This window comes from Ceratotherium simum, chromosome 7 (assembly GCF_057802395.1).
Source record: "Ceratotherium simum simum isolate JZ-2026a chromosome 7, ASM5780239v1, whole genome shotgun sequence".
Classification (NCBI taxonomy): Eukaryota; Metazoa; Chordata; class Mammalia; order Perissodactyla; family Rhinocerotidae; genus Ceratotherium; species Ceratotherium simum.
Window position 1 is genome coordinate 32,905,051 of NC_141906.1, and position 17,026 is coordinate 32,922,076.

The following is a 17,026-nucleotide window of genomic DNA, read 5'->3' on the forward strand; positions in this document are numbered from 1 at the left end:
ACGCCGAGCACAAATCTGGACCTCCCTCGTGGCGCTGACCACTTCCTGCCTGTGCTGTGCTGTGGCCCCTCCCTCCACCAATAGGCAGAGGTTCTGTCTGACTGTTCCCAGGGATCCCGCAGGGCCCAGGGCCTAGCACAGAGCGGATGCTCAAGCCGCTCTGATCTAACATACGAACAGCGCTGTACGTTTGCGGGGCATTGATTACGACTCTATTTTACGGACGGGGAAATGGAGGCACAGACAAGTGGCCTGACTTGCCCTCGCTCCCAAAGCAAAGCAGTGGCAGAGCCCAGACTCAGCCCCGCGTTTCTGGTCCCAGAGGCAGGGCTCTCTCCAGGGCAGCTTGGTGGGAGGTGGGAGGGTGGGGTGGGAGCTGGGTCCTGAGAACCAGCAGGCCAGAGAGATTTGAAATGGCCAAGTTCAGGGAAAGCACAGCTGGGGAGGAGCCAAGGTATTTATTGTGCTTGGTCTGCAGCTCCAAACAGAGCTGATGGATGGAGCCGCTCCAGCTCCTATAAACAGCTCGGCCTCCGCCCCTCCCTGCTCTCAGTCACCACAGCCCCAACTGCTTCAGTGAGATGGCAGGGAGGAGAGAAGAGTGGTAGGAGGCAGGAGAGAGGAGGGAGGAGAAGGGAAGACAAGGTCTTAGAGGCAAAAAGTGGAGGGAGATGGAGGGTGGTGAAGAAGATTCTCGCTTTGCCTTGCCACTGGCCACTGCTGCCCCTGGGAAGCCCACGTCCTGCATCCCCCTGTGTCCTCTGTGTCCCTGGGTCTGTCTGAGAAGCCTGTCACCCATTCTCCGTCTGAGGGCTGGTCTTAATCCCCACAAGTTTTTAAGTCCTGGAGGGGAGGGGCTGGCCATTCAGGAAACCTTTTCTGAACTCACCTTCTGTGTTGGCTCAGGGGCCCTGAGGACACAGAAATGACACGAGGTAGGACCTCCACCCATGGCGGCGGATCAGGCAGATATCCTGATGCTGTGCTGAGGGCCCTGTGAGCAGCTGGAGGAGGGAAATCAGGGCAGTCTCCCTAGAGGCGGTGATGTGGGCAGGGCTGGAAAAGGAGGAGTTTGGCAGGGGGTCAGGGTGGAGACATTTCATGTGGAGGAGGTGGGAGAGAGCCCGGTGTTGGGGAGAGTCAGGAGGCCAGTGCATGGAAGTGCTCAATAATTCTCAGCTCTGAATACAAGGTGGGAGGCGGCCAGAGAGATGGTCCTGGAGGGCTGCAGGGACCCAGACTAGCAGGGCCTGTGAGCTGCCTAAAGGACAGGGGCACAGAAAGCAGACAGGGCATCCTGGGTCCCTGGGGGATGTGCCAGCACAGGGCACGGAGAGGGTGAGGCAGCCGGTGGGCCATATGTGCTGCCCTCCTCCCCTCCTGCCCAGCCTGCCAGCCTGGCTCCTGCCAGGACCCGTGCCTCCTGTGTTGCCGTAGCAGTGCTCTGAACTGAATAAGCCTGGTGGCCTGGCACCACAGGCTGTCTGTGACAGGGGGCGGGCGAGGGCCTCCCCTCCTCCTAGAACTTGCCGGATGCTCTGATGACCTAGTTGGCAGCTGTGTCCACGTTTGGCTGAAAACAGGAATTTCTGCCTCACTGGGGGTCTTGGCCAGGTGAGCAAGCTCCCCTGTTTTCCAGGAAGAGGGGTCAGGGGCCTGGCGGGCTCCCAGCTGGATTGGAGGTTCACAGAGCCTGGGCTGAACTCAGCCCATGCTCCTGCCCTCCCTGAGCACCTACCGTGTGCCAGGGTGTGCAGTCATGTGCCCTCTCACCCCCCAGTCCCATCCGTGAAATAGGCATTTAAAATTTTCCTTTGGAGAGTAGGAGCTGGGAGCAGGAACTGGGAGGTGACAGGTCACAGCCCAGAGACGCTGGGTTGCAGAAATCTCCAGGATGCTTGGGGGTGGGGAAGGCAGAGCATCAGTGCACTGGAACTTGGGGGAAGGGAGGGGGGAGGAGAAGGTGGGCACCTGCGGAGGGGGCAGTGTCTGGGTGTCCAGCAGCTGAGAAAGGGAGGCGGGGCCACACGAGCACAAGCACAGGGGGCTACACAGTGGGGGTGGGGAGGCGGGGGCGACCATCCCTGCCTCTAGACTCTGCCTCAGAGCCCCTCGTCTGCCCCCAACCCCCACTACCAGTGAGGGGGCTCTTGTTCCCACCCCCAGACCCCACAGCCCACACCCTCACCCTCCAACTCCTTTCCAGGAACCAGGAACACTCTTCTGCTGGCCCCTTCTGCTCTTCTTCCAAGTTCAACCTTGTACTGCAGCCCAGCCGCTGTCAATTCTCCAGCCCCTAGGGGACCTTTAGCTCTCTAGCTGGTGGGGGGCAGAGGGGGGCTCTAGGTATCAGGCCTGGGTGCTCAGGAGGGGCTGGAGACAGAGCCGTGGGCATCCTCAGAGCAATGGGGTGGCTACAGCAAGAGGGTGATGACATTTTCAGGGGGAGGAGGGTCTGGGACGGAGTCCTGGGGATGGCCATTCAGATGGCTCAAGGAAGAGGAGCACACAGCAGAGCCTGAAAAGGAGTGGCCTGAGAGGAAGCGAAAACCACGTGTGGGGGGTTCTAGGTGCTGGGGAGAGTGTGCTGATGGGAGGGTGTGGGTGACAGGGAGGACAGGGTGAGGGGACCCCCACAGCTGAGAGGTCAAGAAGGCGTGGTCTGAAAAGTGCTCTGAGTTTGGCAGAGGTCACCCTCGGTGACCTCAGCCAGGGCAGTGCGGGCGCTGGTGCAGGAGGTGCTGAAGGCAGCCTGGGGTGGGTTGAGAATGGAGGGGAGGGAGGGAAAGCTACTTTACCAAAAAGTTTACCCACGAAGTAGGAGAAGGAAGGGAAAAGTGGTTTAAGGGTCTCTACTATTTTCACGATGGGCAAGACTGGAGTGCCACTGAAGTCTGAGAGGAAGAAGGGAATAGAGAGGAGGGGCTGAAGAGAGAGGAGAGTGAGGGAGCGAATGAGAGAGGAGGGGACGAGGACCCTGAGGGAGGCAGGGACAGAGCAGGCAGAGGAGTGAGCACAGAGAAAGGGCGAGAACAGGGAGCCTCAGGGGAAGGAAAGCCACCACCGTGTTCCTGCGGAAAGCCACCACTTTCTCCGTGGCGGGGGTGGGGAGCAGGGTCTGTTAAGTGTGAGGGGACAGAGCATGGCAGGATATGTGACGAGGGCTGAGGCCCCGAGGTCCAGGGTGGTGACGACCCAGAGCCTCAGTCTCCCACCCAACGGTCCCCAGCCTGTCTCCCCAGAGGTTTGCCCTGAGGATTCAAAGGCTGTAAGGGAAGCAGAGGAGGGCAGCGTTCAAGGGCACGCAATGATGCCCACTACCCGCAGCAAGGAGGAGGCTGGCAGGCCGCGCTGTTTCTCCAAAATCATTTTTTAATACATTCATGTGGGTTATACAAAGAGCCGGTGCGAGGCCTGGGTGGGCCTGGCTCCTGGAAGGTGAGAGCAGCATTGTGTAGTGTTTTCAAAGATCAGGCCTGAAGGGGCCACACCTTGCCCTCCAGGCCTGAGGAAGAGTGTCTGTGCATGGTGGGCACCTGCGGGCGTGATCCCAATGGGACTGGATCCACCACATACCACCTGGTGCCCCAGCTGGGGCCAGGACACCAGGTTCCAGCCCCAGCTTGGCCTTTGACTCCCTGAGTCCCCTACCCTCTCTGGGCCTCCGTCTCCTCATCTGTAAAACAGGGTGGAGAGAGGGGCGTTTTCACCGTCTCCCACTTTACCGAGCACCATCGTGAGCCAGACCAAAGGCCAAGCCCAGGTAAGAGAGGGAGACAGTCACGCAGGGTCTGGGCTCATCCCAGGGCCTCCCTTCTTCCGGGACAGCCCATGATTCCACGGGAACGAGGGACACGGGGTTATATCTGGATGGGTTTCTCTACCCATTTTTCTAGGGGGAAAAAAAATCTCTGCATGATGAGGACCAGAAAGAGCATTTGCAGCCAGCGTCCTCTTGGGATGTGACAGCTGAGAGAGAAGGAAACCACTCAGGTCCAACCACCAGTGCCACCACACGCCCCCCAGTGAGGTCTGAATCCACTTTTTTCACAGGTTCTGCCACTGACTTGTGCAGTCCTGAGCAAGGCCCACTCTCTCCACCAGCCTCAGTTTCCCTATCTGTACAATGGGACGGTTGGACTCAGTGGTCTCAAGCTCCAGGTTCTGCTCAATGGAGGGAGATGGAATGAGGGAATGCAAGAGCAAGAGAAAAAGGAGACCCGCACCAGTCTGCAAAGGAGGGAACAAGGGAAACTGAGGCAGAGAAGGAGCAGAGAGCCTGTGGCTGCCTGTCTGCTCTCTGCCTGCCTGGGAGAGAGGAGAGAGAGGAGTGGGTGGGGATGCCCCCGGGCCCCGTTCTGCCCATGTGGGACCACTTCCTGTCCACCTAACAGCCTGCAGCCCCCACAGGGACGAAGCTCAGGCCCTGGAGGCAGGAGGATGTGGGTCTGAATCTCAGTTCTGGCATTTCTGAGCTGGGAGACCCTAGAGGGAGACTTGGAGCCTCTTTTATAAAATGGGATAAAATACCAACCTCAGAGGGTTCCCATAAAGAGGCAGAGGCAGGCTTGGGTTTGTTACAGCTGCCAAGCCTCGTGCAAAACAGAAGCAGATTCCCAGGGTTCTAACTCATGGCTTGCCAGCAAGGGTGGGGCTGGGATGGAGCAGGGGGCCCGGGCAGAGAGTGGGGGGCTAGGGCAGTATTTGGGCCAGTGTGTGCCACACGAGCGTGCCAGCTAGGGAAAGAGCCTGTCCAGAGCAGGAAACGGAATGGTCCAGCCCTGGGCCAGAGCCCAGGGCAACAGCCTCTTAACCAGGCCCCGCCAGAGCCCGCCAAACAGCGCTGGATCCAAGACATACTCATGTGGCTCCAGCTCACTTCCGGTCACAAGCTCCTCATGTTCCAGTGAAGCTGAAAGTCATTATCAAAAGATGTGACAAATAGTCTGCTTGGAGACGTCTCAGACAAATGCTCTTCGTCTTGCCCCTCCCTCGCCCTGGCCTGGCCGAGGGCAGGACTGTCCACACTCAGCCAGCGAGGGCTGCAGGGCTTCGGAACCCCAGGCTCCCACACTGTGTGGTCACTGCACGGCTCTGCGACCACCTCCCCACCCAGACCAGGAGATGCCTGAGGGTACAGCTGTGTCTCATTCACCGGTGTCCCCAGTGCCAGAGCAGGGTGTGGCACAAAACAGACGCCTGGCGAATGTTTGTTGATCCGATGGGTCAAACTTATTCTCTGTCAGTCCTGGAACTGCCCAACTTCCGGCTTCCACAGCTGGACCCCATGTGCGGCCTGGAAAGTGGGTCACTTACCGATGCAGCAGGATGCAGAGAAAGGAAACCTGGGCTGGGATTCAGAGACCAGGGTTCTCGGACCCCGGCTCACTGTGTGACCTTGGGTCAGTCCCCAGCCTTCTCCAGCTCCCCCGCTGACCTCAAAGGGTCTCCAGGCTGAGCTGTTCTGCAGCCCCCGTCTTCTCTAGGCTTTATACTGCTGGTTGAACTTCTGCCGGCGGACACAGCAATAGGTGGCCAGAGTGGTGAGGAGGATGGCAGAGACCAGGGTGAAGGTGAGGATGATGATGAGGTTGACGGTCTTGAGCCCCCCCTTCTCACAGTCCTCGGGACGCACGTGGCTCAGGGCCACCTCCTCCTGGGAGCCAAAGCGGCAGATCAGGTCCTGGGTGGCGTCCACGTCCACGCGGCCCTGGTGCAGCTGGGAGGCCAGCCAGCCGTTGCCGCAGCAGCTGAGCGGATTCCCCTGCAGGTAGAGGCGCCGCAGGCTGGTCTCCAGGCCGCCCATGGCACTGCCCGGCAGGAGGCTGAAGCTGTTGTTCCTCAGGTCCAGCACCTCCAGGGACACCGCCTGCGTCCAGGCAGGCAGGCGGCTCAGGCGGTTCTCAGCGAGATTGAGCCGCTTGAGGCAGCTGAAGCAGGGCAGATCCACCTGCAGGACGGCCAGCCCATTGCCCTGCAGGGCCAGGACCTCCAAGGAGGCCTCCAGGCCTGCCAAGGCCCCTACGGCCACGTCCAGCCCAGGGTTGGCGGAGAGGTCCAGCTCAGTAAGCGGCGTGTGGAGGAAGGCACCTGCCCGGAGTGTCTCCATCTCATTGTCCACTAGGTTCAGGATGCGGAGGGAGGAGATGCCAGAGAAGGCCACACAGCCCGAGGGTCCAGGCTCACCGGGCCCCCCACAGGGGCTGACTCGGTTCCCCTGCAGGTTGAGCCTCTGCAGGCTGACCAGGCTGGCAAAGGTGTATGGCGGTAGGTCCCGCAGGGCATTGTCCTGCAGAAGCAGCATCCGCAGAGACCCCAGGGCCCTGGTGCCCAACTCCAGCATCTCCAGCGCATTGTGGCTGACGTCCAGGAGCACAAGGCAGGGCAGGGAGCCCGCACGCCGGGCCTCGAAGGCCCGCAAGCAGTTTCGGCTGAGGTTGAGGAAGCGCAGGGAGGTCAGGCGCTCTAGAAAGTCCTCGGGAATGAGCTCGATCTCATTGTAGCTCAAATCCAGATTCAAGAGCTGGGAGAGGGTGTGGGTGCTGGTGTTCCGGCTGGGGTTCAAGAGAGGCAAGGCTGACCAACCCTCGGAGGGCGCGTGGATGCCCTCGCCGCCTGGGGGCGGCCCCGCGGGGAGCCGGATGAGGTTGTTGGACACATTCAGGTAGGTGAGTCTGGGGAGGGCGGCCAGGTCAGGAAAGTGGAGCAGCTTGTTCTCCCGCAGGTCCAGCCAGGTGAGCTGGTACTCGGCCTGGGGCTCCAGGGCCGTCTGAAAGGCCTCTATGCTGTTGCAGCTCAGGTCGAGCACCCGCAGCTGCTGGAGGCTGAAGTCGGAGATGCAGGTGAGGGAGTTCCTGGAGAGATTGAGGTGGGCCAGGTGGGGCAGGGCCTCGAAAGCGCCGTCCTCGATGTCCATGAGCACGTTGCTGTGCAGGTCGAGCCACTCCAGCGCCGGCGTGCCCCCGAAGCTATGGCGGGTGAGGCGCGTCAGGCTGTTCTTCGCCAGCGAGAGGGTGCGCAGGGCGGGCGCCTCCCCCAGCAGCCGCTCCACCAGGCCACTGTACAGGCTGTTCCCAGACAGGTCCAGGGACAACACACGCGGCAGGGGGCCCAGACCACCAGTGCTCAGCGCGGTGCCCACCGCCAGGCGGTTGCGGGCCAGGTTGAGGTGCTCCAGGTGGGGCAGGGCCTGGAAGACACCTGGCTGGAGGAAGCTGATCTCGTTGGTGCTCAGGTCCAGGTGACGAAGCGCTGTGTAGAAGCCCAGGGGTGAGGCCAGGATGCTCCGCAGCTGGTTTCCAGATAGGTCGAGGGCTTCAATGTCCCGCGGAAGCACCGAGGGGACCTGGAGCAGACCAAGGCCCTGGCACAAGACCTCCTTGTCCACCTGGGGAGGGGGAGGGCAGGGAGAGCGGCGGGCATTAGTGGGTGCAGTAGGAGGTGGAACAGACATGCTCCTCTCGGAAGGATGACTTGGGCCCCCACCAGGCTTGGCTAGGCTTCTCCTCTGGCCTCCCAGGATGCTTGACATTCCTCCACCCCCACCTAGTCACCCCAAATCTGGATGACCCCATCCCGCTCCTTGCCCCTGTCTCTGGCCCCACGTACAGGGAGGGAATCAGGGAAGCTTTGATGGGTAGACAGACAGACAGATGATAGACAGATATAAGGACAAAAGAACTAATAAAATACCCTGTACTGATTATTACCCCATTTTATAGGAAACTGAGCCGTATATCAACTAGAGTGATCCAGAGCCAGTGCACAACCAAGCTGGGACCCAGGCCTCCTGGTCCCACACCCTGGGTTCCCTCTGTGTGCCCAGATATTAAATTTACCCAACTGGTGTTAGAAATGTTTCCAAAAGGGGAAATTGCAGTTTGTAGTCCTGTCGTCAGTTTTTATTTTGGCTTCCTCCCCCGCAGATCTCATGCAAGCCCTCATCCCATGGGGCAGAGCTCTGGGTCCCAGAGCTTGCCTTCCTCGCTGACTCCCCAGATGTGACATCCCTTCTGCTGCTGCTATCCACCCTCACCCTCACCCCCGTCAGCAGCTTCGCTTCCCGTGGTCTGGTCCAGATCGGCCCCTGGAGGTGGGGTAGGGGTAGGGGGCACAGGAAAGAATGGCCAGGGTCCTAAGCCACCTTCTTTGATGACAAGACTATGGTTTTGCTGTGTGAGCCCCATCAAGTCACATTACCACTCTGGTTTCTTATCCAGAAAGTAACTCATCCTTCCCCAGTACCCACTCAGCATTTTACATTTTTATTTAGCATTTTCAGACCCGTGGTCTCACTGGATCTTCACAATAGCCTGCCCATCAAATATGATCATGCCCATTTAAGAAACCTGAGCTCAGAGAGGGTAAGGGAGGCTCCAGGATCACACAGCTGGTGAGGAGCAGAGCTGGGCTTTGAACCCAGGTCTTTAAATAACCAAAAGCCCCACTTTTGTCCTTTCACCGCATGTGCCTTCTGGGGCCAGAATTCCTTCCATGCAAATGCAGTCAGCGTACCAGGAACCCCAGCCTTTCCCAGCAAAGGGGCTGAATTCTGCAACCACCCAGCTCAGGCCCCCTCCTGCCCCAGCCTCTGTCTCCATCGACCCCTTCTGACCCATCCACCTGCCAAATGCCGGGCAGCTACTCAAAAACTCCGCTCTGCCCATGCTGCCCTCTGCTTAAACCCCTCCAGAGCAAAGTCCAGGACCTCAGCAGGGTTCAAGGCTATTTGTGGCCCCTGCTGACCTGTCTCCTCTCCTCCCAACCAACTCAAGCCCAGCCCATATGCAGCGACCACACCTGACCACTGCCCATTGAGCCCTCCCATGTGCACCTCTGGGCTTCCTCCTTGCTATTCCCTGTGCTGGTTATGCCATTCCCAACTAGATCTGCATGGTGAACTCTGCATGCTGAGCTCCAGGATCTCCTCCACCAGGGAGCCTTCCCTGACTGCTGGGCAGGTCGGGGCCTCCTCTGGGCTCTCACAGCTCCTGTGCTTCCTCTCTCATAGCTTTGGCCCCCTGAAATGTGACTCTCTGTGTGGGGACCTGCTAGACCGTGAGCTCAGAGCAAAGAGGGACTGGCATGATGGATGTGGATGCCATGGACCTGGCCCATAGAAGGTGCTCCGTAAATTTTTTTAATGAATGAGAGTCACAGACATCATCGGCTTAGTAAAGGCCTGAGGCATGGAGTCAATCACCCTTCTGAAAGGAAAGAAAAGGGATGATCCATACATTCGGATCAGAGTCAAAGACCATTCGAGCCCAAAGGGCCCAGCCCACCCACTTCCCAGATGGGGAGATGGAGCCTGAAGAGGGCAGTGACCCGCACGAGGTCACAGTGAGTCAGCGGCAGAGCTGGGAGGGCAGGAACGCCAGCCTGGGGTTCTGGGCCTGGCCCAGCTCTCAGCTTCCTCCCTCGAGCCCCAAGGTGAGGAGGGGGAAGGAAGGGATGGCCCTCCACCGGGCATGTGGTGACTCTTCAACTCCATGAGCACAGTGAGTGGCCCTCCTCAGAGGACACCGCAGTGGTTGGGCACCCGCTAAACCAGAAACTGACCCTGGCCACCTTGCCGGTCCTGCCTGGCTCCTCGCCCCTTCCTCCCTCACCACCTCTGTGCCCGCCGGGGCGACGAGGCACGGCCTCCTCCTCCCCATCCTCAGCTCCCAGGACCATCCTGATGAAAGAGGAAACAGCAAAACGAACACGAGCACAGTGACCACTAACTGGAGCGCCGGCTCCGAGGCAGGCCATTTAATCTTCTTGGGCGTTATCCACTTCATCGTACCCCCTGAGGAAACTGAGGCTCAGGGGCATGGGCTGCCCCAAATCAGATAGTCAGAGACTCAAAACTACCACTGTGAGTTCCTCTTCCTACTGGTGCCAGCTGAGTTCTGACCTCTGGGCCCTCAGCTGGACGGGCACCCAGGTTGATGCCTTCAGCACCGTTACTGAGCATTTGCTATGGGGGGGGCACGTTACCCCAGTGCAAACCCACACCCCATCTCACCTCTGATACTTGCAGGCTCCCTGGGGCAGCAGCCCCTGAGAGCTGAGCCAGGACACAAAGCTGGCCACACCCAGGGCCTAAGATTCACTTTCTGCCCAGGTGCCCAGGTCCCCATCACAGAGGCCCAGAGGGGGCTGCTGGTAGACAGGGCTGCACTGGGCTGCCCGGCTCTCCAGGCCACAAGGAGCTGGAAGGCAAGGGCAGCTCTCGGCACTCCATTTCTGTGGCGCCCACCGTGCCCTGTGCTCTGAGCCCCAGCATGACTGATGCATGTAAGGAAGGGTCTTGGGGGAATCAGCCCTTAGCCAAGTTCAGAGCTTCTTCTGACGCCCCTCTACCCACTCTCTCAGGTGTGCCAAGATGCCGCTGCCTAGCTTTTATTTATTTATATTTTTGGGTGGGAAGAAGACTCGCCAGCCAACTCCATTTGACCACCTGCACACAGAAGGGACCCAGGGGAGTAAGAGTGACCCGGCACTGGACAGCACAAGCTTGGGGGAGCTGGGTCCGAATCCTGGCTCTGTTACTTCCTATTTGTATGACCCTGGTGGGTCACATCCCTTCTCTCAGCCTCAGGTTCCTGAGCTGAAAAGGGGAGTTCTGGGCAGGATAAAATGAGAGAAAGCCCTCAGCGGGGTGCAGGCACCCCCTGAGCCCTCAACACATGGCAATTTCTTTTTACTATTTTGAAATCATCATAACTCCTTCCACGGTAGCTCAAAAAATGCTTTCCTGCCTCTGAGTTTGTTTGCCCCAAATCCAGAGCTCACCCAGCTCCCCTCTGTCTGTGGGGTGGCCCAGGCCCTTCACCTCTCTGAGCCTGTGTCCCCAGGGAGAATGTGTCCCCAGGGGCTGCATTGGTGATGTCTGAGGCCTTCTCTGCCTGTGATTCTGGGTTCTGGGAATCTCGGAAGGGTTCTGAGGAGCAAGAAATGAGGTGGCAACAGCAGGACGTTGCAAACCCCAGGGAAGGCCCGCAGGGCCCTCGCTGCCAGCACGTCCAGCTTCCAGAAGCAGCTGCCCAGTCTGTGTCATGAGTGTCCGGTTCCAGGTCCAAGTGGGGCTGCCAGGGAGCCCATCCCTTCCCCAGCCCGAGCTCCGGCCTTGACCTCAGTGAGTGCCCAGCCTTACACGCGGACCTAAGTGGTCCCTTTTCCCTGTACCCCACAGGGTCATAGTAACTTCAGGGCTGGTCTCCCTGGCTCGGGGCAGGAAAGAGACCAAGATGAATCAGACCTGGTCCCTGCTCTCAAGCAGTTCTTGGTCTGGCAGGTGACACAGGCTTGGACCCATTCACCAACCACCCTATGTATTCAAGACTGAGATGGAGGGAGCGTAGGGCTGCAGGAACCCAGAAAAGGGAGCAGCCTGGGAGGGTCAATGGAGGCTTCCTGGAGGAGGCAGCAGTTGACCTGAGCAGTAATGAGTGAGAGGCATCCCAGCAGGGATGTGGCAGACAGGCCCACATCGAGGAGCCCAGTTAGGGAAGGAGATCTGTCCCCAGGAAGGACCCAGTACAGAGGAGCCCTTCCCAGCTGGCCCACCCCAAATTCCCCACATATATACACATTCTACATCACTCAGCTGGACCCACTGCCCTGTGGGGGCATATTGGGGGAACAGAGTCCAATATTGGCCCCACTGGTCCTAGAGGAATGACGTTGGACAAGTCACCAACCTCTCCAAGCCTGTTGCCAACTCTGTAAAATGGGAATAATGGCAGTTGCCTGGCAGGATTCACAGTAACTAAGGTATTGAAACATTCTAGTAGGTGCTCATTAAATGCCAGGTTTGGATGCATGGGGTACATTCCCTTCCTCTTCTGACTCCTCTAACTCCAGCGGCCAGTGGGGCGCAGTGGGACACCCGAGGGCTGGGGAGCTGGGGTGCGGGTGCTCACCCGGCCCAGGCAGGGCTTCTTACCATCTTACAGGGCACCTTGTCCCGGTGCTGGGAGGTAGCCAGGCTCAGGGACAGCACTGCCAGGAGCAGCAGGATCTGGTGGCTCATGGCTCTGCAGAGAGCGGGGAGGAACGGGGAACACCGTAAGACCACAGGCTCCTTCCCACCGCCAGCCCCACCGTCCCCTCCTGTCTGGGCCTGTCCTCGGGAGCCCCAGACCGCAGCTGCAGCCAGGATAAAGGTGAACGGGGCACCCTGGGAAGGGGCAGCGAAGTGGGGCTGCAGCCCATCACAAAGGGCCTCCACGCCAGGCCGAGGAGCTGGGCCGTTCTCCTGGGCAAGAGTTTTTAAGCAGTGGGTGACATGGTCAGATCTGGGTTTCAAAAGACCCCACCTGGTGGAAGACAGCCTGGAGGGGGTGAGCAGAGGCAGAGGGACCAAGCTCAGGACTGGGGGGGTGAGGTGGGGAGCCGGGCCTCTGACTCCACTTACACCCAGGCCACAAGCAGGTCCCCCGTCCTAGCTCCTCAGGCCCCAAACGGAATTCCTCAACTCCCCACCCAGGACTTTTATTTTGCCCTTTTTCTTTTGATTTTCTGATTCTGGAGTCCCTGCCATTGTTTGAAGGCTGGGCCTGGAGCGCTGACAGGAAGCCCCGCCAGGAGGCCTGCCCGCCCCTGCCCTCCCCAGCACTGCACATGGACTTCCCCAGGAGCAGGCTGCCAGGCCCTTTACTTTCACTGCAGCCACCTCCAGCACGGGGACACTCAGGCCTGCAGGGCCGGCCCTTCTCTCTATGAGCAGCCGGGGTGAGGCTGAGGGGGACCACGGAGGTCCTCGGTGGGGTCGGATCCAAGTGCTGCTAGGGGCTGCCTCACTGAGGACCTGGGCCAAGTGCTAGGAACACAGATCAATCCATCAATTTCATTCACTCACTGATTCATTCACACCTTTACTGAATGCCTCGTCCTATCTGGCTCTGGGCTGGGAACCGGGGAGACAAATGCGCAGAAGTGACCATGATACATACAGAGCGTTAACAAGGAGGGACACATGAAGTCCTCCAAGAGCACTGGACTCAGAGTCACCCAAACCTGACTGTTCTCTCTGTCTCCTCCACTTACCTGCTGTGTTATCTTGTACAAGTCACTTCACCTCTCTGAGCCTCAGTTTCCTCTTCTGAGGTTAATGCCAACTTCGCCAAGTTTTGTTAAAGATCAAACGAGACATTCTATGAAAATGCCACTTACAGAGCCTTACTATGCACTGGATACTCTTCTGGACACGTTACACGTATTAACTCATTTACTCCTCATAATAATTCAACGACTTGGTTGCATGATTACCATTCCCATTTTGCAGACAGGGAAACAGAGGCTCAGAGTGATTAAGTAACATACCCAGGGTCACACAGCTAACAAGTGGCAGGCCCAGGAAGTCTGCCTCCTGGGTCTGTGCCCTTAACTTCTACACTATAAGGTCTCCCACAGGTGCTCAGTCAATGAGCACTGAATTGTGACCTGAGGATGCTTCAGAAGAAGAGGTATTTATAGGACCTTTGAGGGCTGGGTCGTTACTGCTGGAACCCGCTAGCTTCCTTGCAATGAATTTTAAATGAAGGTGGCTGCTCTGAGCTCCTGTTTTGCTCAAACAGGCAAGAGCCACAGAGGTGTCTTTGCAACAGTGTCCCCTCAGTGCCAGGGGCCCCTACACCCCACAGCTGCTCTCCTCTCACCTGCGTCACAGGTCGGGCTTTCACAGGAAATTTTGTTCTGCCGTTTAAAAAGCAGAACATCATGCCCATGTGAAAGCAAGCATACTCAGAATTGAGTGGGAACCCTTCGGGGGGCCTCCAAGGCCCTCAGGGAGCGAGCCCTGCCCACCAGCTCTTCTCTCCAGCTTCATTTCTCACTGTCCCCTCCCCACTCGGGGTTCTGGAAGCCTCCTATTTCCTTCAGTGCTCTGAGCACTGTTTCACTGGCCCACACCTTCACTTCCTCCCCTCTCTTGTGTGGAATACCTCCTCAGCCTTTGGGTCTCAGCTTAGATGTCACCTCCTCCAAGAAGCCCTCTCTGGTTCCCCAAATCTGGGCTGTGTATGGTCCCTCCTCCAGGTTCCCACAGCCCCCGGGGTTCCAGCGAGCACAGCACCAAGCACTCTGTGGTTTGTCCCCACACCTCTAGGGCAGAAGGGGTTCACTCTCCTCTGGGACCCATCTTCACCACCAGGCAGGCCGGGGAGGTGCTGAGAATTGACGCGAGGAGTTGGTGACACGGTGACACTGGTGAGAGCAGCTGTTCTCCCTGACCCTCCCTTCAGCTCCCTGCCATACTCCTTCCCTCAACAGGGGTTCTGTCTGCTGTCCCCGAAAAACAGCCCCAGGATCAGCCTGCCTCCCGCCTGCATCACGGCCACAGACTGAGGCCCCGCCCTGGGCCTCGACCTCGGCAACACTCTGCTTCACCCCTGACCCTCCAGTCTGTCCCTCACAGCAGCCAGAGTGATGTCTCTAAATCACATATCAGACCATGAATCTGCCTGCTTGGAAACCTCCAATAAAACCCAGGCCTTACCCAATCTCTGCTGATTCCATCTACCGCCCCTCCCTCGCCCGATTCCAGCTTTCCCCACATTCGTCCAACACGTGCGCTCCTGCCTCAGGACCTCCGCCTAAATGCTCTTCCCCACATCCTCACATGTCTGATTGTTTTCCTTGCATCGATCATTTCTTGATAATTTATTTCTCATTCTGTGATAAGAGGGGTCTATTAAGTGGTGCTCACTGAACAAACGGCAAAGCTAGGGGCGGAAGCTGCACTGCAGGGGGCTGTGTGCCACGTGCGAGGTGAGGACATGGAAGGACCGGGACACCTTCTGAACCTGAAGGCACTGCGGCCCAAAGGGGCCCTCGGGTCCCGCTCCTCTGCTTGCTACATCCCACTCTACCCCCAAGGTGGGCATCTGCACATCCAGCAGGGACCGTCCCTGCAGCCCGTGGAACCCTGCCCTGGCATCTGACAGACAGGGGCCCCTCAGCTGTGGGCACCCTGCAGCAGTGCCCCGAGAGTGGGTAGCATTTGAGGGCTGCCCGCTCTCCAGGGAGGCCTGGGGTCACTGAGACCCAGGATCACACGCAGACTCTAACGCTCACCAGCCCTGCTCCCTGGGGCGAGTCCGTTAATCCTTCAGTGCCTCCAGGTCCCCTCTGTAGGGCAAGTAGCCTGGTTCCATTCTGCCACTGGCTGCCCCCAACCATTGTGATGATCAAGCTGAGGATGCCCGGACACGTGTCTTTCCCAGCTGGGACAATGACCCACAAGGCTGAGCAGCCCAGGCCAGACACGCTGAGGAGGGAGGCCCCAGGCCTGCAGATAAGTGGCTGAGGCCAGAGGAGGCAGGAGACATCGCAGGACTGACTGGGAGGAGAAATGCCAAAGAATGGGCATGTGTGTGAGAGTGTGTGTGTGTGTGTGTGTGTGTGTGTGTGAGAGAGAGAGAGAGAGAGAGAGAGAAATGGGGGTGGGGGCAAGGCCTACTATCATAATAAGCCCATCCCTACTATATAAGGATGTCAGACACTCTTCTATTCATTTGACCTATAATCATCTCACTTAATTCTCACAACAACCCAATAAAGCAGTTACTATAATTTCCATTTTACAGATGAGAAAACTGAGGCTCAGAAAGGTGAAGCAACTGACCCAACAGTTACCCAGCTTCTAAGTGCTTGGGGATTTGGGCCAGGTTTGTATAAGCCAAATGCTGTGTTTCCCCAGCAGGTGCTGAGCTGCCCGTCCCCTACAGAATTTTCCTTGTTTTGTGCATGAGTCAAATGAGGCTCAGAGAGGTGACTTACCCAAAGTCACACAGGCAGTAAATAGCAGAGTTGGGATCAGAATCCAGTCTGTGTGCCTCCAACGCATATGTTTCCATTACCCCAGGCCAAGCTCTCCCTCTCTAACCCCCGCCAATCCCCTCCACACCCCCGAACTCACACTCACACCCAAGCAGACAGGCTCACAGCGCTGGGCTCCGGGGTGCTCCTCCCCCTCCTCTCAGCCCGGATCACTGGCAGAGTGGGGTCCTGGGAGAGCTGCTGTGGACGTTCCCACCAGCAGTGAATCACAGAGGGCAAGCCCCATTCTGGAGACATGTGCATCCCACGGGGGAATTAGACCTTAACCCAAAGGAATGTGGCTGTGATGGCGGAATTTCAGGCAGCCCAGGGTGGGGGTGGGCTCACATCTCATCACCCTCACATCCCTCACATCTCATCACCCAAGAAGAAGGCTGGCTTGGAGCCCCTCAGAGAGAGGTGGGTGCCCCCGGCAGATGGGCAGGCTCTCTGGTGCGGTGGGTTGGGAAGCCCCACGCGCGGTCCGGGTCCGAGGGCGGCAGGAGACCTGGATTCAAATCCTGGTCTGCCCCGAACTAGCCGTGCGTTCCGCAAGAGCCGGCCTTTCGGCCCTGGTATTCCCATCTGTCAAATGGGACCACCGGCCTCGCCCTTCCCGGGAAAGATCCGCTGAGACGCGAGCCTGGGAGACCTCTGGGGCTAAGGGAGGGTCACCCCTGAGCGCAGTGGGGGCGGCGGCGGGAGGGGGCTGCTGGGGGGCGGGGGGACCGGCGTCCCGAGGGACTCGCCGCAGCCCAGCTCCGCGCCCTGTGCTCGCGGGGGAGGGACAGCCGGTGCCCCGAGGGGCCGGGCAGCCTCGCCCCGGGGCGGCTCCTACCTGGCTCAGCGCGGCCGCCGCTCCTCTCCCGGGCACATTTTGCGCAAACCTGCCCACCCCGCGGTGCCGCCGCGCCAGCCCCGGGGTCCCGGCCCGAGGAGGCGCCGGCCGCTCCGCTGCCCCACGGGAGCCGACCCGCGAGGGGGCGGCGCGGGCTCCAATTTAAATACCTCTCCCGCCGACCCGCCCCACCACGCCCCCCTCGGCCCGGCCGCGGGGTCCTAGCGCCGGCCGGCGCGCCCCCGCGTGACTCGGTTGATGCGGAACGCGCGAGCGGGGGAAGCATCTTCTTTTCGCTGGAACCCCGGCTGAGAAGGGGCGGGCCGAAGGGGGCGGAATGAAAGGGCGGGGAGGCAGCGGGGTCGCTAAGGAAGCGCC

General features: G+C 59.2%; 1 protein-coding gene across 1 annotated transcript; it reads right to left on the reverse strand.

The window, feature by feature from the left end:
* Positions 1–3,352: 3,352 nt before the first annotated feature.
* LRRC32 (leucine rich repeat containing 32) lies at positions 3,353–16,736 on the reverse strand. The gene is made up of 3 exons (XM_004434024.3): positions 16,649–16,736; positions 11,936–12,026; positions 3,353–7,387 (listed from the first exon to the last, which is right to left on the reverse strand). Exons 2-3 carry the CDS (start codon positions 12,020–12,022, stop codon positions 5,483–5,485), a joined length of 1,992 nt encoding a protein of 663 aa, XP_004434081.1. The 5' UTR covers positions 12,023–12,026; positions 16,649–16,736; the 3' UTR covers positions 3,353–5,482.
* Between the last annotated feature and the right edge of the window lie 290 nt (positions 16,737–17,026).

Coding starts and splice junctions, on each gene's coding strand:
- LRRC32 (XM_004434024.3), bottom strand. CDS start 12,022: ATGAGCCACCAGATCCTGCTGCTCCTGGCAGTGCTGTCCCTGAGCCTG. Junction 7,388..11,935: donor ACAAGGTGCCCTGTAAGATG/GTAAGAAGCCCT, acceptor CCCCCTCCCCAG/GTGGACAAGGAGGTCTTGTG.